Below are 22,334 nucleotides of genomic sequence, written 5' to 3'. Positions count from 1 at the left end.
TTTTTAGTGGGCTAAGGATCTACTCTTAACTATTGCTACAGTTGACAACATATCTCAAAGAACAGAGGACCACATTTACAAAGTGAGGGAGGCCAACTCCAGACCATATCTGTTTTGGAAGTGATCTCTGTATATGAAGACTGAGGTATGCTGCAAAAAGATGGTTCATGCTCACAGTGCTTTAAAATAAACTTAAGAAAAGGTCATGAATTTGATAAAGAGCATATACAGATTTGTACAAACCTACGCAGAGTAAATACTATTTCTGCAAAATATATAGGAGATCTTCATAATGGGTAAAATCCCTAAATACTTTTGCATTTCAAATGCCAGTGATTTGTGCCCACAAGCTCTTTAGAAGATCTAAAGATTCTTCTTGCTTGGAAGAAAGCTTCTAAAGCCCACGTTTGTCCTAAAGCTAATACAATCTGATTCAGTAACTACATGTTACATATGAAGCTGCTGTTGAATAAACATTATAGACCTAAGCTCTATAGTTTTGAAGCTACTTATATTGCAGCTGGGATTTCAGATTAATCGTGCCACTGTTGTATGCCTACTGGTTTCTTCTGCCATCTGGACTATTCAGGTTACTACTAGAGTTTTCTGCCTCTTTTTAAACCACATTCTTTATCAGACCACAGGAATACAAGAGATTGTTCAAACTACACCACAGAAGGAACCTCACAGGCAGGAGTTTAAAGATTTGGAAAAGATTATGAACAAGACACTAAAAAATAAATTCCTCTGGCATTGTGCTGAAAAACTTAAGCAGGAAATGTTTGTTCGGTCAAGGTTGTTCCGTCAAGGTTGGACGACTGCATTTTGTCAAGTCTTCTTTTGGTATTCTTCTCTTCCAATAGTTTTACAGGGCTCACTTCAGAAGTGCAATGAAGTGTCAAGCTAATAACAAATAAATAAGAATATGTAAATTAAAAACTAGGGAAATTTAGCAGGGGCATAGTTGGAAGGGTAGCGCTAATAACAACAACCATCAATCTGCTCCTGCATGTAAGACTATTCATTAGCATAAAATGTAATAGTTTGGGAGGTTTTTTTAGTCTTGTTGCAAATGTGACAAATTCATGGATCTGTAAACCCACAGAATTAACAGAAATCAGAATTAATTAGGTTCTTTGTGCATGACGAGAATGAAACTGCTAAGGATTTTGCTGTGGAGCTATATGTTCTTACTGGATATTTATATTGTTTTTCTACAGTCTGAACTGATGTAGAATGAATGAATTTTCAGTAGATTTTCAAACCTTTCTTAATTAGGGTCAAAATATGGTTAGTTAAAACACGGTACTAGGGCCTTAATCGTAAAAAAGACTGTAAGCATTCAGAACTTTTCTATTATGTTTGTTTAGCTGTTTGTTCATAAACTAAAAATAGGAGGAAAAGAGTAAACACTTTCAGATATACAACCGTGGGACATAATCAAAGGGGAAAGGAACAAAGAAAATAGGGAAGAATAGTGAACTCATACTGACAAGTAGGTCTGGACACATAGCCAAAAAGCATAAAGGAGCAGATGGAAAAAGCGACACACAAAGAAACAAAGCAGAGTTAGGACTTATATGCAAATCCCTTGTGAACAGTATTTATATCTTGGGCCTTTGCAAAACTAACTTTATAATTTCAGTTACACATCTTTTCCGCTCTTAGCCTGTTACTGATGAAAGCAGCACATGTAGTACCCACCCTTCCACAACTCTAATGTAAAGAAATACTGAAAACAGAAGATTGGGGGCAGGGGTATAATCAAGAAAACAGTCCAAGACAAATATTATCACATGGTTACCTGTTAGCCTTTGCAACTCCATTATGTATTCCCCTCCCAAGAAGTTATAATAAACATTTGACTACTCAATTTGATATGTAAACACTCAAAATAAACAAGAAAAGCATGAAAATCCAGAATATTTCAAGAGGTATGGCTTACCTAGGTGGAAGCTTGCCAATTAGGGGATGAAGTAAGAGCTCTTATTCTGGTTCTGCCTGTTGCTGCAGCTGTTATGTCAACAGCAGAACTGTAAATAATCTTATGAGGCATAAACCAGAATTTGTTAGTTGTTACAAGGTAAGTGATCCCCCTCCACCCCCATCCCAACTGTTGCAGAAAAAGATGTGTACCTTTTAGGTAAAATGCTCACTGAAGACAATATGAAAAACAAAGTCAAGCAGATGCGGTACTTTAGGGTATGTTGAAAACAATTTAGAATTTCTTTCATATTCAGCTTTAATATAGTCCGGAATTTTGAGTTCTTTTGCATTACCTGAGGCAGTCACCAAGTCCATAGGTGACTGTTGAAGACTGCAAGGGCAGCAAAAACTATTTGCCAGATTGTTAGGGATGTCTGTGACAACATAAAGCAGTATTTTAAACCGTTTCCCTACATTCAAGAATTTAGGGAGATGGTAGGAAAAGCTGCACAAGTAGATAGAGCCAGGTAGCATCCTACAATCAGTAGCAGTAGTGGTGTTAGACTTTACCTTCGTGACTGCTGCACTATAGCAGCTATTGGAGTGGCACTGCAAGGTGGAATGTAGTTTCTGTCCATATCAAATTCAGCAGAATTAGCACCTTTGGGAACTGGAAAATTCAGCTTTAAAGCAATTTCAGCATCTAAGATCCACAAGTAAAACTCAGAGCATTTACCTGTCACAGTTAACCTGTACTGAGTCTACAAGACTGACTCAGGCTTAATTTGATGATTTTTATATCAAGAAAATGGCTAAAAGCTGAAATTCAGATGTTAGTCTGTTTCATGTATTTTATGACCTTTCAATCTGCATTAGGTACTGCTTGACAGACTTTGGGGCTTTGACTTATTTGGTCCAAGATAAACATCTTTAATACAAAACTATATTTTTGTTTGTTATTAATCTCACTGTGCCAGACTAGAGCAACTAGATCTTCACTTTGTAATTTCCTGGCTTCTGAAGATACTCTTCCTGCTTTTCAGGTTCGCGTTATTAATATAGAGTTCTTCATAGCTGAAATAAATGCAAACAAAAATTTCCTTTTGTCCTTTAATACTAATATAAACTTTATTTCCTTCATAATATTATGCAAATATTTCCCCTAACCAGCTATTGAGAAGATTGACATTTGAATGATAAAAGATCATTTTCAAGAACCGCTGTTCACATCATATCGTGTGACAAAGTCATGATGCACAGCTATGAAAATGAGTCAGGAAATTGTAAATATGTTGCGAGTCGCACCCTATGTATTGAATTTAACTGGTCGAGTTTGTTCTCCTTCTAAAAGAGGTTGTTCACTTGAGTTGTCCCTCTTTTTTTTTCCCCTTTAAGTAAACTACAGCGAATTGGAGAATATCCACAAAAAAAGATTTCTTAATGTTTTAGATGAGTAAATGAGTAACAGTTTAAGAACTTTTTTTTTCTTTCTTTCTTTCCTTTTTTTTTTTTTTTTCCAAAATAGCTCAGTCTTCTTTGATGTAATTTTGTATACTTCACAGCTTGCTTAGAATAAACATTGCAGTAACAGAAGTGCATTGAGAAGCAGAATCTGGCCCAGCAAGTTCTCCTGTAGCACAGGCCTGCTAAATGTGCACGGCTGGCCAACCACCGAACTCTTCAGCTGCACAGAATAAACCCACACCCTGAGAGCACCGGAATGCTACATTAAGACCATTTGCTCATTTTATTGTTTGTGTAAAAGACAGACCATCCCCCTTGAGCAAACAGCAAAATGGGGCTGTTTCTTCACTCTGTAGTACTTGGGGCCATGTGTTCAATGCTACTGATTTGTTTCCTCTGAAGAGAGAATTACTACATTGCTTCCTGAACATTCATATGGCCCTCCAAGCAATGCTGGAACAGTTCTAGAGGTACCTGTTCTTCTTTACAACTGCTTTGTAAGTTAAAGGGTTGAGTCACCTACATTTTCCACGTGGGGACTGACACCTAGCAAGAGTGAACTGAACATTAATTTAATTAATCTTGAGTGACCATATTGAGACAATAGTTATTATTTTACAATGCTGTTATTATTTTACAATTATTATTTAGTGCTGTACAGGTTCAAATCATAGCTTCCATTAACGTCAGGCATACATATCCTGTATGTAAAACACGCGGACTCTAATTGCAGCACTTGGGAACCCCAAAAATGCAGAAATGCATTGTTAATGGCTACCAGTGAAAAAGCCAGGTATAAGTAATTTGCCGTTGCATTTCAAATAATTTCTATGACAAAGACGCGACTAAGCCACATTGCTCCAGGGAATAACTTAAGTGCCTTCAATTTTTCTTCCTAGAACTCCTACTTTCCGATTGCTGAAACAAACGAGATGAGAGTTCTTGGAAAACAGATCCTTTTGGTAAACAATTTGAATCCGTTCCCTTTATTGCGTGGTCTTGATTCATCCCTAGATGATCGTATTTATTGTTATTATAAGCACCTAGGAGCCCTACTATGGACAAATATTCTACTGTGTCAGACACTGTGCAAAGAGAGAAGAAGATTATCCACACCACAGATAACTTTCAGTCTAAGCAGAAGAGAACAAAAGGCTACAGAGTGCCAGAGGAGTTAAAGGAAACTGCACTGGGCAACACGATAAAACTAATCTCAGTTTACCAGCAGCTCAGCTGTTGTTAAATTCTTGGTAGACATCACTGGAAAGAAACATTTGAGGAAGGAGTTGAAGACAAAGCTACCCTGGTGTTTGTGTGAACTTCTCCATGCTGTGGAGTCAATGTGGAGAAGTAATGGAATAGTGATTTAACAACACAGGCTGGTACTGTGATCGAACAAAAGTTTGTCATCACAGGAGCATCCAGATCAGCCTATGTGAATGTAAACCACTGTTTGGCTATGCTCACTCATCTTACAACCATTTGTTGGAGGTACACTGTAGGAAAAAAATAGGTATATTTTTCATAACTTGGTGAAACAGCAGTCACGTTTACCTCAGGACCCTTTAAACAGCAAAGAGCACAAACAAGAAACCCAACTCACCTTGTGTTCATCCCATAATGCCACTGCTTAGCCTGAAGGATGAAAACCCTGAATTTACTCACACTCTGTTTACATAACATTACATAACAAAAAAGAGCTGGAGCAAGATCAAGGCAGAAAGAAAAAAACAAAACACAACCTAGGAATTCAGTGGTTGAGTATAAATGACTACCTCTGATACCCACTCGTAGGGACCAATGGCCAGTCCTTGTGACTTTGGTTGGGCTCAATATACCTCTAGTTACGGAGGTGAATGATCGCAATCAGCTGCTGGACTCAGCAGCTGGCTTCCCTGGCTATGGGAAATCTCAGGGAACCTTAATAATAGGTTTTGCCATCAGGCTCTCCTGTAATTATATTCTTAATATTATAAGCACCATAAAACCGAGGATGAAAGCATTGACTGGGACTAGTATTTATCTAGACCTCCCATTAATCTGCATATAGGTGAAGTTTTCTTATCTGAACAATGTCTGACTTCATTAGTGTTGAAATTGCCAGATACGTTGTTTTCACTGAAACATATGGCAGTGGAAGGACTAGATTTCAGCTTTGTGGCAGACTGATCACAACAGCAGTTTGTGATGCCAAATTTTTTTTTTACAAAAATATACAAAAGGCCAGAATGCGCCCTCCTATAAAAACAAATCAAAATAAAACTCATAGAGACTGAGGAAAATAAAATTGTTGAGGAATTTCTCCCATATTATTTCTCCCATAGAATTTCACCCTTACTATTTCACAAGGGGAATAAGGTTACCCCTCTGCAAGGAAGGTTTTGAAGAGGTACCCTCAGACTTAGTGGCTAAGCATGCATGCAGATCCTGAGAAAACAGCACCTTGAGACCAGCCACATGGAGCCCATCTGCTTCTACCAGCTCTGATGCTTGCTCGAGGCAGCTCTATCAGAGCCGTGCAATCAGGAACTCCCTGTGTTTGTGATGATGCCGTATCTGATTCCTTACTTCCTGAATATAAATGGTTTCATTCTGAAAAACAGCCAGTCAGATATTTATCATAATTTCATGTTGCTATATTTAAAAAATGGATGCACAGTTTGTCATGCACAACTTTCAACAGGAAATATTTTCAGTTTGTGGCACCATAACTCTTACTGACCAACGGAGAATTGATACCCTCTTTAGTGTGAGTTTTATGGTGGCTATCCAATATAGTACTGACTATTTAAAAATACCAGGTTGAAAAGATGACTATTAAATGTTATACGTATTTTGATTATGTTCTTTCTCATTATTTAATTGTCAATAATTGACTGGTGAATTTAGAGAATGTTTCAACTGGTAATAATATTTTTGCCTATGAACAGAACTCCCATAACAGTGGCTGGTTTTTCAGAATGAAGTTAAAACTGTATTACAGAAAGGTACAAGCCCCACAGCTTCTGTGATTTAGCTCTGTTTTACTGATAGCTGATAATAAACAATTCTGCTGAAATTTCACTTTTATATTTGCAAGAATTTATTGAATTTCTGAAGACTAAACCTATTCTAGTCAGGACTGGTATCATTCTACAGACCATCTGTGAGGGTGAAACACCTAGAAATTATGATCTGGAAAGGCCAAGTGTAGTAAAATAAAATAAAGTAAAATAAAACAAAATAAAATAAATCATCCATTCTAAGTACAGTTGTTTGTAGGAGAGCATTTGATCTATCTTGAGTCTGCTTTAGTTTCCCATCAATTTTTTTTTAATCATGTGCCAACTGTCACAGTCAGTAGAAAGGTTACCATTGGCAGCAGTAAGTTTGAATTACATACTTAACACATTTGCTTAGTTACACAACTTGCCTTCTCAGCAAGTGCTCAGAATATATTGAAAACCTCAGAAAAAAACCTCCAGCAGCTTGTGTCACTATAAAAATGCCATACAGTCAAGTTGGGGGAGGTTGGAAGCTCCTGCTGAAGAAAATCTATTGAACTGTAAATAAAATCAAAGTTACGAGAAGCATTTTAATGTTGAAATGTTAAGGAATGTCTGAGATGACATGCTTTCATACACTAGTCTTTTGTTTTATTTTGTTTTTAAAACAAGAAGACAGTGTAGGATGTTTTGTAACTAAAGAACATTATAATTTCCCTTAGTTTATAAATACCACAGTAAAAGTTCTGCTCTCAGGTCTGCACACTGGGTCTCAACCTGAGCTACTTCTAGGGAGTTCCTCAGAATACCATAGCGAGGACCTACAGTTCTGAAGATACAGGTTGGAGAAAGGCTGCCCTGTAAGACTAGTTGAAGAGTCGCTTATGTTATTATTTAATATCTTTTACGAAGGAACAAATCTATCAGAATAATTGAGTTTATTCATGATTTTTCTTTAGTTATAACGACAAGCACACATTAGTTGACTCACAAACATTGCACCTTCAATTACTGGCATTTCTTGACCGTATAAATACAGATTCTGTAAATTTATTTTACCAGAGCTAAAGGGAAAGAAGATTATCCTTCCCTGTGTACTTTAAAAGGTTTTCATTTTAATACATTTTTCCATAATCATTAGTGTTGATATAGGGTCTCATAGAATACACATCAAAATAAGTGTGGCCTAGTTGCTTGTCCTAACTTTTGGGATACACAATCACCAACTTTGCATTTTCATAAAGTTAGCACTGATGAAAGGGAAGATCCAAATCCAGATCCTCAGCAGAACTCAGCCAAATGGTCTAAAAAAATATGAGACTGAGGCAGTGGGAATGCATGCTGTTTTCAAGTCAAAAGCTGCCTTTTTATTTTAAGCCACAAAAAACATCCATGTTTGGTTATATTGCATTTCTTAAGAAATCTTCTTGTACTTCATTAGCAGATAATGTAGCATGTTATTAAGTGATTCTAGTCAGCGTGGCTTTGTTAAAATATACAGTATGATTTTTTTTGAGTAAACAGTAAATGAATTTCATATTTTTCGAAACCACAGTTTTCCTTCAGCTTATTTTATACCTTTCAAAAATAGACATTACTGCTTTACTATAAGTTAGAAACAACAAAATACACATTCCTGCTCATCCCAAGCTTTCTTAGTGCATGTCATAGACAAGTTTAAGATGCACAAGAAATATAACCTAGAATCACTGTGAAGTCTTCAAGGTCCTTTCCGGGCAGATTTATGAAATTAACTAATGCACATGAAAATTTGGCTTTTAATAGTTTATTTAAAATTCTTGACACCATCCTCTTCTGCTGTCAGATATTATGAAGTCACAACAGCTGCTGGTGGAAATAATTGAAATAATACAGAAAAAGCTGTGTTCTGAAGTAAAGGTTAAGCAGTAAGAAAGAAAAGCATTTTTTTCTTTTTATGGAAATAATTGCTGTAACTATGTCAACATCATTTCTGCCTAGGTCATGACTCACATAGTAATATATTGTTTTCATTCTAACTTTACACATATAAAAGCAATCAAAACACATTTTTGTACTTTAGTTGTAGATTTAATATAGTATTATGGTGTTATTTTTTACATCAGCATACCAAGCTACATGTGGTATCCATATTGCTTGAGTTCCTATATTATTATAGGCTTCTGCTACAAAATTTGTTTTTAGTAACAAAAAATGAATACATAAAATGTTATGTAGAAGCCAAGCCATTTAGAAATACAATCGTTCAAGCTTTTAAGTAAAGCACAACAGCTCTTTAATAACTAGACCAGAAGCCATCCCACCCTGAAGTTGTATTTACCAAGCTGTCTTCAGCAGGCAATTATTCCACTTAGTTTTTGCTACGAGGGAAAGAAGTGCTCCAAACATACAAAACAGTATTTCTTATGCTTTTTGTATGATATTTATAGACATTTTAGTAGTTGATAAAAATTACAAAGAATAATAGATTAAAATCGTGTTTATATATTTGAAGTCATATTAAACATTCTATTTGAAAAACTTGTGGATTACACAGGTGAGAATTAGCTATATGTAACAACTTTTATAAGAAGCTAATCCTTATGTTAGTTGAATATTACCTTCTTCTGAATAGTTGGAACTTTCAATTTCTTTTTTCAGCTTTGTGCTTTTTTTTTTTTTTTTTTTTTCTTGGAAGGACAGGGGTATAGAAAGAGAAAAGAGGCAATATCTGAAAAACAGTCCTTACTTATTTGCAATGTATATAACTTTATGCTTCTCAATTACATCTATGTCATGCTCCAGTTGTTTCATCTGTGATTCCAGCTTTGCTTTATGCAACTTCTTGGGTATGGTGTCTATTTCTACTGAAAGACACTGAAATTCATGATGCACTTCCTCCCAGTTCTTTTTCAGCCCCTAGTGCCATCAGAAGAAAAGGAAATACATGAGAAAAATATATTTCATTAAGAATAGTATGCATATTGCATAAGAATAATATGCAAATTGCAATTTCTTTTTTAATTACCTTTGATCAAGCGTCACAGCAATGTTAAAACAATAGATAAATATATGAATAGTGTTTAATCATCTTAAATAGTTGGACTAAATCAATTAAATGCTTAAAAGTCAGGGTAGCTGCAATAGAAATAATTTTGATTCATTTTGATATAAGGAATGATCTTCAAAAAACCCTGTGCTTTGGAGAGAAAAAATTAGTCTTTAACAGGCAATAACCAAGTAATCATCAAACTAGTCAATGAAGGAGGAGCTACAAAAATTAGAAACCGACAAAAGTATGTCAGTGTGACTAACAGTCAGCTCCACAGCCTACCAGGAGCTCAAGGAAGACTCTACACTTCATTTCCAGTCCTGTGTATCTTCAAGAAAAAAAATGTATAAAGTTAATAAAGAGTGAAGCTTCCTTATGCTATGTAAGAGACTTTCCATGCTGTCAATAATGTACAGGTAGGCAACTTTAAATGCTCTATTGTATTTAAATCTAGTCTGGTAACTGAGGAACTTCTAGGGTTCATGAAAGCTCCTCCAAAACTCATGTCACTCCAATTCCTACTTTTCTCCAAAAAGCAACAGGAATTATTTTACAAACCTCACCACAGAAACCACTTCCCTCATAAACAGCAACCTTGCTGCTGCAGATACCACTGCATTGCACATGGTGCTACTGACCTTAAGAGATCACAAGAATACCAGTGCTTGGAAATCCAGCCCAAATTCAATGGCATTCTCACTCAGTTTACCTCACCACCAGCTTCTATTCCAGCAACTGAGACCTTCTTCAGACCATGGGCACCTAACTGATCTCACAGTATTTGAACTGTTATGAGCTATTTTAAAGAAATTCTAAATAATTGCATTCCTTCCTTAATCTCCATCTACAATAACATACACATGCAACTTCTTTATCATTTGGACTAAAAAATGTAGCTGTCACTGACCCTATCACCAAAAATTTAAACAACTGCCACCTTTCTGGAGTGAGACTACACAATGAACTACTGAAGTGAACTGTACCTGCTTCATATAAAAACCCAGGACTAAAACCCTGCCTCAAACAGACAAACAAAAAGCAATAATCTGAAACATAATAAAATTTCAAACTTGCCTTTACATCCTCACAATTAGTGCAACACATGCTCTTACTTTCTCTCCTAAAGAGGATGACCAAAATCTGCACATCCTGTATATTGCCTATACCACAGGAGTGTAGGTTATTCAATGCACAAATGTCCTCATGAAAACTCTGTGGGTGTACTTAATAATCACACCTACTATAAGGAACTTATGCAGCAGTCAGCAAGCAATACAATATGGCTATTGGTGAGAGAACACTTTTCCAAAACAACCTCATTTTTTTGGCTCTCAGTTTTGTTTCCTTAAGGGATATCACAAAATATCTTCAGAAATGAAGAACTGAGGTTAATCTCCCAGGAACTCCATTTCCAACTCTCCTCTGTGATTCAACTGATACACTGATTTCATGGCACACTGTGATTTCCAAATTCAGGTCCTTCTTCTCCACTAGTCATCTTTTCTCCCAGACTTGATTATTACCTTGCTGAAGTTCAATTTACAAGAATTATTCTTAATCCTAGCTTTGAATCCGTTGCTTCCGTTTTAGATCTCAAGGACTGTTGTTCCTAAAAACTTGTCTGATTTGGTCCACTGTATGAATGGATTTAACAGGAAAAATGCCCTTTCCCTGCAAATGCCTACTAAGCATAACATACATTTTAATATGAACCAATATTTGACTAATTCAAAGCAGTGTATTTGTTGCACAGAAATTCATATTTTTTTGTATATTCATACCAGGCATTGACTTGGTGTTCCCTACAAAGGTTATTCCAACATTCTTTATATACAAATGCCTACATAAATTTAAAAACTGTCTCAACACATGAAAGAAGAGCAATGTGCAAGGCTGTCTATTTACTGTCTTGTAATGCTACTTGTCTTTTAATCTAAGGCTGTAAAGCATTTATATAAGGCTTCTAGTCTACCAGGCATAAGGTATACTTTACAGATACATCATCATGAAAATAAATACAGCATTTCTGATATTTTGAAAGAAAAGTCATTCATAACTTTTTGAATAATTCTACTTTCTCTACATTAGTAAAAACTGGTTTGGAAATCGTTGAAAACAGTGGGGTTAAAAACACATTAAAGCATCCACTCATCACAACTTACTCTATCCCTGTAGAGTGAAGAGATCAAAAGCAGTTCAAGATTCCCTGTGTAAAAATCTCCCTCACAGCTCCTCCAACAGCAATGTAATATGCTGACCACTATTGCTCTGGGCTAGACCACAAACTGAAGATCTAACTCTATATAAGGAATTCGAATACATGCTAGATCAGTGAGAAATATGTACTGCATTTATCAACATTCTCTTTTATTCTCATGAAAAGTTCAACCAAAGTAAGCATAATGAATATGTAGTTCAAAAATGTTGGCACTTCCATTTATTTTTGTAGGTTCATAAGGCTTGATTTTGTTCTCAGACATCTATTGCCACATATTCTTTCAAATCAGATAGTGCACATGTGTTCAATAGCAGTGTCAATTATTTTAAAAGACAGGATTTCCCATATGTCTACAGCTGAGCACTGGGTAGGAGTCTCATACCCTGAGGACACTAATTCCTCCTGGAGATATATCTGTGTGAGTCATCTGGCCCATGGCTGAGCACATTTTTGAAAACTTTAAACAAAAATACTGATTTAACAAAAATAGTAACCCCCTTTTTTAATTAAAACAAACAAACAAACAAAAAAAACCAACACATTTCAGCTCACTCTTGTATTTTAATAATAAAGAACATAATTTTAATCAAACAAAATCAGAACTGTGAGCATCTGAACTGACATGCCTTCTTTCACACATATATTTGCTGCACAGACAACTTGCTGGACCATCATATTGTCCCATGCCTTCCTCACCGTAACAGTATCTTCGTCTTCCCCCTTGCTGTTATATTCCTTATACTGTGGTCAATGTGATACCCTTGCTTCTCTCCCAGCTAACCTTTGTAAGTAAGTTAGACACTGGGTTTTGTCTCTAGTTATTCTGCTGATTTTTTATTTTTTTTTTTGTGGGAATTTAGCATCTTGGAGATGTCAATCCACCTGCTAATTTGCTTCAGATGTCTGCCAAGATCCAAAGACATTAAGGAACAGACTGACAAACAGATACCATAGTAATGTAAGCCTAATTTTCATAGGAAATTTGGCTAAAAGTGGTTATGAGAAATTCCATTTAAAAAAAAATGGATATAATTTAAAAATGTTTATTTTCTCTTTTTGTCTTCTTTTTTCCTTCTCTATATCTTTTATGGCATTATTTCATTTTAGAAAGATTTCTACAATAAAAACTTTCTGAAAGACAGTATACAAAAGAGTTTGACAAAATAGAATTTTCCAGTCATTGTTCTATATATATATTGCAGTTTAATTCTGTTTGCTGGTTTTGCCACATTTAAAAGCATGGCCTTATATTTTACCCAGTGAGGTTACAAGATGAAGATAGAAACTGCCAACAAATGTAGCAATGATGATATACATCAGGAAAAAAAATATCGTGATTTATATTTTCTATGATTCACAAGTAGAGAGTCAGAACTGTCTCCAGACCCATATAGGTTATTTTCTGCATTTCTTTAAGTTTCACTGAAATTCCAAGTAATTAAAGAGGACATGAATCTAACAGAATTTAAGTACTTGTAAAACAGGACTAAAACTATAGATAGATCAGCTCCTTTCAGCTCATTTTGCAACTGTTCTGTAGCTCCATCTAGTGAAAAAGTAGGTAACTCGTTTGCCTTGCTTAAAGATCTAATTTTATTATTCATATTGATTTACATTACCTCATTAATCTTATGTACATGTTACTAATTACACTAAGTCAAAATATGTACCTGTAGAAGATTTTCCCTTTCTTCATCAGATAACTGCTTCATGGCTTTTTTCTTGAGACACTCCAAGACCTCGGTCTCATAATCTTTCTGAGCTTTCTTTGTTTCTTCAGTTCTCTGTGTCACATATTTTGGTGTAATGCCATAATCCTAGAAGTGCAAGAAGAAGCATCTTACATGAGCTTAGAGAAGAAAACAAAGACATACCTGTGATCTATACTTTTACAAAGACAGTTTGAAAAGGAATTTTGTTCCACTGAGCAGTAAAATTTTAAATCACCATGTTTTTAGAAATATGAAATGTAATTCTCTTCGTAATCTGAGAAAGACATATAAAGAATTCCCTTCATTTTTTTTTTTCAAAACTTCATAAGAGAATCCAGAAACCAAAACATGTATTTATTCAAACTGATGCTTGAGTGAGGAGTTTTAAATTTGTTAATGACAGAAAGCTAGTTTACATTTTACGTGGTGCCAAGTCCTACTGTCTGGAATGCACATTCCTTGGATACTTTCTTTGAAATATCTTCCAGTATCCTGTTTTTTGCTGAAACATTGCATACCACAAAAGATACTGAACAATGTTAACAAGATAGGAATGACGGACTATCTCATAATGGATATGGCAGATTTGTGTCTCTGGGAGGAACAATAATTTCTGAATATCCCAGATGCACTTGGGGTACAACTCTATTTTGACTTATCCTTTATTGAATGTAGCCTATCTAGCTCTCTTAGAAGGTACAAGAATCTACCTTGTTTCCACCAAATGCTAAATGATTCACAAATCTTTTAGTGTAGGGTAGCACTTTAGGTTAGCCAAACAAAGGTATCACAAGGACTGCCTGTTCATGTTTTTGCATCTGCTGTTATAAGCTACGTCATATGTCATGTCTTTTTTTGCATAACACTCAGTCATGAATGGACTGTTGAGCTTGGAGACGACTGACCTTGAAGACATGCCAGTTCTCTCAACTCTTTTTTTCTTTTTAGTGTTTTCTCCCATGGGGTCCTGCTTCCTAGTTCCCTGAGGAAGCTGATGTCTGCTCTCCTGAAGTACAGGGTCTGTACACTATGACCTGTCTCCCTGTGGAAGAGTGGATCTTAAACTACTTAACGGCTTTACAACCAAGTTTACCACTGATTATCACACCACTGACCAGTTCTTCCTGATTTGCAAGTAGCAGAATTAGAAGAGCATGGTCAATAGTTGGCTCATTCACCATCTGTGTTAAGGAGCTGTTGCTGACATGCTCCAGGAACCTTTGCATTGTTTTCATCCCATTGTGTTGGTCTTTCAGCAGATATCAAGGACGGTGAAGTCTTCCATGAGAATGTCTGCTTGTGATCTGAAGATTCCCTCAGGTTGTTTAAAGACATTCCATCCAGTTCCTCACCTGATTAGATGGTTTGGAACAACCATGCCTGTGATGCTTACTGGCCTCTCCTCTGATTCTGACCCATGAGCTCAACCAGCATGTTGTCAATTCCATAGAAGAGATCCATAAATTTGAACCACTCCTGCAGCCAACAGGCAACCACTTCTCTTCTTATTCAAAAAGAGTTAGCATGCATGCATCCATCCACAAGACTCCAGGCAGAAGAGCTTCCCACCATGTCTCCATTATTCTGATGATGTTAACTCTGAACCTGCACACAGAGCTCTAGCTTTTTCTGTTGCTTTCTCAGATTGTGTACAACTGACACGTGAGGTGGGCCCTCTTCCAAAGAGTTTGATCTGTCCTTCCCACCTTCTCACTCCCACTACCCTGCCCTATGTACTTATCACCCTGACCTCTGTTCCTTGATTGAACTGTAAGCTTTTAATACCACCTCCAGTTAAAAGCTCTTCTAACGAGGTTAGCAAAGATGTTGTCAACAATATCCTCACCCCGCTTTGTCCAGTGGGTCCTATCTCTTTGCCAGCATCTCTGAAAGACTGCTGAGTGAGTAGAAGTTGAAGAAATCGAGTCCAACTCTTTGTGCCCCTATTAGTTACTCCCCAGGTTCCCAGTGCAACACATCTGCTATTGCTTTAGCAGCATCATTCTGCAAAATTTTTGCTGAGAACATAAGCAAGTGAGTACAGAGCAAAGGCAAGTCACAACTCTAGCGCCAGTGATTTCTCCTTGGTGAATTTCAAAGGTCTACCACAAACAGCAGTGGTATTTAAACATCTAAAAGAAAACCATAAACATTTCATAGGAGAATGCAAGAATCTAAGAATAGGCATTGCTACTCATATTTTCACTATAATTTCATAAAACTTACCTTTTTCTTAATATATTTTGGAACAAGTCCTGAAGTTTCAAGCAGATATTTGTCTCCTTGTCTTCTATCAACATAAATAGGTTGAGGCTTTTTAGGCAATCCTGTTATAGCAGCAACTGCATTTGTATTTATAAAATTCTTTTTACTCTGAATTCCCATAACTGGGTGATCTGTCCTCCGTGGGACTGATAATGCAGGCAATTTCTTACTATCCTGTTCTTTTTTTCCTGTGAATTAGGCATGTAAACATTCTCAGTGATAACCTTAAAGAGCTTAGCAGTTTAATGTTATTACATTTTTGAAGAGAGAAAAATTATGTGCAAAATTACATAAAAACAGAAAGCGACTGTATCTACACTGAGAGGATTGATGGGGAACGTACTCTAATGAAAACTAGTATGCTTGTTGGGAATAAGAGAAGTTACATAGCTTAGGAAATACCGTGCTGTTTTGTAGATGAGTTTTCATAGACTATGCCACTCATTACCTCTTAACTGCAGTAGTACGAGACTTATTTAAAATGTAAGTAAAACTACTTTTACCAGAGATGCTCATTGTCAAGACCCTGAGAGCACTAAGAGACCCTAACCAGATCCACCTGGTGCATCCACCCCACAGCCATAGGCCCAGGAGATCCATTTCAGCTCAACCCTGGGCTGTCAGTCTGTGGCTTAGCTACCGTGCAGGCGTGCCTGCCCTTAGCCCTGCTCCTGAAGAGCTGTGTGGTATCAGAGGGTGGGTCTGGCCTGCTACCCCACCTTGCCTAGGCCATCGATAAGGCCCATTTTCATCACCACCCTGCTCTGCTTGCATGCCTCTGCTGTGCTGGGTCTGCTGCTGTAGGTGAGATCACTGCCCAGCCGGCGCTGTGGTCACTCTTAATTCCTGGCTCACCTTCCCTTAGGGAGTAGCCCTGTTCTCACTCTTCCATAACACTCATAAACAACTTCTTGCAATGCTTTCTCCAGAGAACACAAGAACCCTTGCCTTTTCAGTGTAATCTTTTCTCCAACGGACCAACAGAAGTTCAGCAGCCTCCTGAGCTGTCTCACTTCAGGTGAACGATAAAAGACAATTCATTCCCCACCTTATTTACCAACAGATATAGCCCTAATTTACGGTCATTATCAGAGGGAACTCAGAAGAATCTACAATAGTTTGACTCAGGTTGTCTGAGTTCATGTTCTTCTTTGACAGAAAGCAAGTCTGTAATATCACATGTGACAGCTCATTCCCGCAACAGCTGGCTTCCTGATACTGGCCCTAAGAACCAGCACTTTTCTGGGGTTTTTACAACATGATAGCTTGCCATAACTTAGTACTGCAGGACACAGACTTAAATCTGTTTCTCAATGATGTTACTCTGGAAAACAGCATCTCAGTGAGCACCTGCTCACCCTTACCTGCAGAACACTTGCTTTGGGAGCCTCTGCTTCTTCTAGAGCCAGAAACAGAGTTTGCTTAAAATGAATGTCAGGGCCAAGTAATAAAACAAGATTCAGCTGAAGATTAGGAAACATAGTTTTTGTAGGGAATTGCTGAATAATCAAACTCTAAAGGAACGACATTCTCCCAGACTTTAGGGAAAAAAAAATCAATCTTTCAGCTTTGTCCTTGCAACCTACTTTTTAACTAGATGGATCAAACTCAGTCTTCAAGGTGGCACAGCTATCATAAACAAAACACCATAATCCCACATAGATAACTGGTTAGGTTCAAAAGTCTCATGCTTTGAAAGAGCTCATTAAGCAACGTAACTTTTCTGACGTAAGTATGAGACTCCATCCAACAAAGGTTTAAGAACTTTCTGAGTTAATGATGCAGTTCCTTCTCAAGATCTCTTAGGATCTAATCGTAGTTGTGAAATTACTAGTTTGGATGGAAGCTGTGATGTGTCATAGTCATTTTGAGGTTCTGGTACATTGACTCCAAGTGCAAACACCCAAGCACATATTGCTATTACGAAGTTCTGAATCAGCAAGTTGAAACAGAAATATTGTGAGCTGCTTTTCTGAGAAAAATGGGTCAGAGTGCTCAATCTCAAAACATAGCCAGATCGTAGTAGTTAACATAATTTTACAATAGAAATATTTGAAAGGAACCTTATAGACTGCTGCAAGTTACAGGTGAACTGGTTAGATTTCCTGTGCTCATCTAAAACACTAGTGTAGTAATTTAACTTCTTGAGCTTGGAAACATTAATGTTCAGATGCCATTAGGTATTACGTTCCGTACAGTGAATGCTGTTCAACTTTCCTGAAAAAGTGAAGACCTAAGTAGAAAACCACTCAGGATGCCTACAGGACCTGAGGGACCAAAGCTTACCTTAAGGTTCTGATAATCTGTATTGTCTGAGGCATTAAGCCTCCAAGGCCTCCTGCGATAGTCTGTATTTTCAGTGCTAAAGTCATTTGTAAGTACCATGCAAATTTGGGTGCTGACTCACACATTCTCTTAGACAGCATTTTTTAATAGAGTACTTCAAGTTCTTCTGATTTTTCTTTTTTTTTTTTTTTTCTTCTTCTTTTTTTTTTTTCCAACCTAAAAACAATTTCAAGCTAAAACTTCCTGATTCAGTTACAAGTTCTGACAGCAATGTACTTACAACTCTAGCAGTACTAAGGAGGTCATTCCACCCTTGCAGAGTTGGCCATGAAGCTGAACATAAGAACTGCCAACTCCTCATACCCAGAATTATGGTTTGTGCCTGAAAATAGGATGGTGGAAAACTGGTTCTTTGCAATAAAATATTCCATTTTTTTATTTCTCTAACAAGCAGCTCTGAAAAAAAAAAGTTCTGTGCTCTGAACACTGCCAATTTAATGCTACAAGATTAAGAACCAACAGTGAATACTGAAGAGTAAAAGCTGTATGTTGGTGATAACATCAAGACAGACACACATACCTACTCCATGTCTTCAAGCTCTAGAAGCAATTAGTTCTCTTTTAATATGTTTGTTAATATTATATACTTTATTATTAATGATCAGTTGCAGGAAAGAATGACATACAAATCTAAATTACATAATTGTAAATTGAAACATCAGCAGGATAGAATATACCATCAACACATCTTCAATATTTAAATAGCTGCAGGCAAAAGAGAGATAATTTTTCTTTATATTTCATCCGGCTTTGTACCATGACAGAAAATGCTCACTGTATTTACTAATCACATATGTAATCTCCTTTTTGCTTCTTTTAGTATTTTACGCAATAAATAAGAAAGAGAAACATTTTTGTGAAATAGTAAATTAATTTCAGCATCATAGAGGCTATAAATGGAACAATGGAAACCAACCCAGCTTACAAAAATCATTTAAAATTAAATAAATGAAACAAAACAGATCCTCTATAACTATTATTTTCAATATTAATATTAAGAATTCTAATATAATAAAAAATACATTGCCTTTCACATATTTAAAGTATGCACTTACTCGCTGGTAGCTTGGGTTCCTTTGAATGTTTCTTCAGAAAGTTTTTTGGAGACGGCACCGCAACTTTTGCTGGCCCCATAGTTTTCCACTGAGCTTTACTTTTCTCTATTTCTTGTTTCACAGACGGTCTAAATGTTGATATATACCTTTGATGTTAAACAATAGGCATAAAGAAGTTCAAGGTCAGAAAATTATTAAAAATACCTCTTCAAATATTATACATTTTTGCATTAGTTCATGCCAGAAGACTGAGCTATTTTGTTTTATACTCTCCCAAACAAAGGCCATCATCATTCATAGAACCTCTATCTTAAAAGTATGCTCAGCACCACACTGATAAGTTGTACTTCTGATTCTGAAGCTAGCTTGCTTCTTCCTCCTCCTGTGTCTCCAAGGCCAGTATTATCACAATTTGGCAAACAGTTCCTGTATCATATAAATACTGAACACAGACATTCTGAAGCTCAGCACTACTTTGAATATTGCTTACTAAGTCTGACAAAACCATGAATTCTTTATTTTTATTAGGTTATATGTTACACACTCTGGTCTTTGATTTTTAACTACATTTTGAAAAAAATATTTATTTACGTGGCTTTTTGTTTTGTTCAAAAATGCATCCTAAATATGTAGCTGTTGTGCATCTACAAGAAAATATTAATCATGAGCCTACTTTGTCGGATTTTGTACATTTGAAAATCTGTAGTCTGAGGGAGATGCAAACACCAATGTATCTCATGTTTCAGAACCTGCAGTTGCAGTAGAACCTTGCGTAACAGTAATTAAACATAACAGAGGAAAAAGCTCAGTTGGCTTGAAAAGATACGAGATCTGTATTGATAATGAGAACATTCAACTTTTCATTCTGTGGAATGAAACGTATTTTAGAGGTACGTAAAACCTCATGCTTCAGGAAACACTTCAAACATTGTTGAGAGTTGGACAGAATGTCCTTGAACATCACCTTATCTTACTAACGTCCAGCCACTGCATCACTGTCTCAGTGCTCCTGTTGAACCATTTGTTATATGTTATTAAAAGAGACTTGATACACAGCAAACTCTGTAGTTCTTAAATGGCACAGACCTGAACTACGATCCTGAACTATTGTCATCTGTCATGGTTTTGGCATTGACTTAGAAGGCTAACACGAAAATCACAGCAGCTCAGATATGAAAAAACTTATGCACACACTACTGTTTTGGTGTCATGTTGCATATGGAACTGAATTTACCACTTTAATCAAAAGTTTGTAAACATGCTGCAAAAGAAGCCAAATGCTGATGATTAGCTGATCAGCAGTGATTTGCTGCCATCTGAAACACTGCTTGCATGGACACTTTCCTGAAGAAGCAGAACTCATAAAGTTAAGGCTACCTCAGTACCTTTTGAAATTTGTTCAGCTTTAGGAACCGTGTCATATTAATCATGTACATAAGATTATATATAGTTCCAGAAATACCCTATAATTATACGGAAGTATTTTTTTTGTGTGTGTTTGTTAAATTCATGGCAAACAGCCATATTTTAGGCATGAACCCACCACATTCAGATACTATTGTTTTCCTCACCATTTGGTAAAAGTGGCATTGTAGTCACACAGTAGAGAAAGGTAGTTACTTCATGATGATTTACTTATTTTGAGGAGTTTGACCTATTAGTATGCACACCGTCTTGAAAAGAGAAAGATAATGAGAAGGTATTGAGCTTATTTCATACTGGCATAAAGTTTAAAGCTGTCTTTTTACAATGCCTTTTGAATACATCTATAGGCATTCTCTTTGGACAAGGAGTTGTGACTGTTACATGTTTTGGTGACTGACATATGGCCAAAACGGTAAATAAATGGTGTCATACAGCAACAATAGATGGTTAGAGAGGGCTGCAAGTAAGAAAACGTGGTTATGAGGGACTTCAGAATCTTAATCCATTCAGCATTTGGTAAGGGGAGAAAAGACAATATATTTATAAAAGACAGTTAGTTCTTTAAGCCTTCCCTTGGGATATCAAAGTTGGAGAAAATGAAGATGCTTGCCCTGATTTCATGCCTAGTACCCAGCCAGCTGAGAATGAAATATATATGATCTCATTTTTAAAAAGACCCCAGATTTTGTATGCATTAAAAAGAAATGTTCAAGTCATGCTATTAACCAGTTCTGACACTGTTGTTACCAGCTGGGTACATGGCACATTGCAAACTAAAGCAGGAGGTGAGGTGACAAAATGGAAATCAGTGAGATGGGAAGGGGATTTAGTCTGACTGTGTACAACCCAAAGAATCCTTTGCCCATATTGAACTTAATGGACTATGGTCATACAGTATCCAAATCCTTGAGTGGAATTAAGACAGGAGAGGACCTGGCGTGCTGCTTGCCATCCATAATGTTGTTTCACTGCACTCTGCCCACCAGAGGTATCCTTCATTCACAGGGGAAATCAAAAAGGGCGTACCATCTATTTTTTATATGGCGTATAAAAGTTCAGAACTAGAAATCTGGCAAGTCTGAACACTTTTACCTGAAAAGCATTCAGACGTTGTGCCTTTGTTCTAACAAATGCCACAGATATTGCTATTCATTTTACAGCTACTGAGTTATAGCCTGGGTTAACGTTTCACTGAAAATGCTATGTCTAACAGTGTTCTTCCATACAAATAGCAGGAACCTGAAAATACAACATGCACATCAAATATGAGCTTTACAAAAACCCTCGGAGCATTAATACTAGGCGAGCAGAAGGCGTTTTTAATGCTTTTAAGGTAAGGGGTGAGAAGGAAGTGAAAGAAATGATGTCAGAAGATGCACCTGACGCATGAGAATGCAGGTGTGACACAGAAAAAAAAAAAGAAAAAAAAATAGAGCTTTTCAGCTGCTCACTGAAAAATCATTAAAAGCTGAGACAACAAAGATGTCACGCAATTCCTGTGCGTGGGACAGATGGCTTCACAGCTTCCTTGTCATCAGGCGAGGTGGCACCAAACTGAATCATCAGCGGGCTGCAAACCCCCAGCTGCCAGCCGGTGACTCACCAAGAGGCGTGATAACGCCACAAAAAATCCATTTTTTTTTTAAAGTTCCCTGCAAAAAAAATCAATTTTTTTAAAGTTCCCTTCAAAAACCTCAATATATTGTTATTATTTTTTAATTACCCGCAAAATACAGCGATACAGCGCCTGGCCCGAGCCGAAGCTCTCGGCCCCACGTACCTGGGCGGCCTGGCGGGCGGCTGCTGCAGGCGGGGCAGGAGGTTATAGATGCTCTCCGGGGCCGCCATCTTGTGGCCCAGCGTCGCGGCCGCGGTTGCCAGGGAAACGCGTTGCTAGGCGACAGCGCA

At 36.9% G+C, this 22,334-nt stretch overlaps 1 protein-coding gene across 1 annotated transcript; it reads right to left on the bottom strand.

Moving 5' to 3' along the window:
• Nucleotides 1-9,098: 9,098 nt before the first annotated feature.
• ENKUR (enkurin, TRPC channel interacting protein) lies at nt 9,099-22,274 on the bottom strand (the record flags this gene model as incomplete). The annotated part of the gene is made up of 5 exons (XM_082752434.1): nt 9,099-9,272; nt 13,294-13,440; nt 15,562-15,788; nt 19,002-19,147; nt 22,207-22,274. The coding sequence occupies 5 exons, from the start codon at nt 22,272-22,274 to the stop codon at nt 9,099-9,101; spliced, it is 762 nt and encodes a 253-aa protein (XP_082608560.1).
• Nucleotides 22,275-22,334: the final 60 nt, after the last annotated feature.

The sequence above is a fragment of the Aythya marila genome (genome assembly GCF_965140915.1).
Source record: "Aythya marila genome assembly, chromosome: 2".
Lineage (NCBI taxonomy): Eukaryota > Metazoa > Chordata > Aves > Anseriformes > Anatidae > Aythya > Aythya marila.
This window is presented reverse-complemented; position numbering and strand designations above follow the sequence as displayed.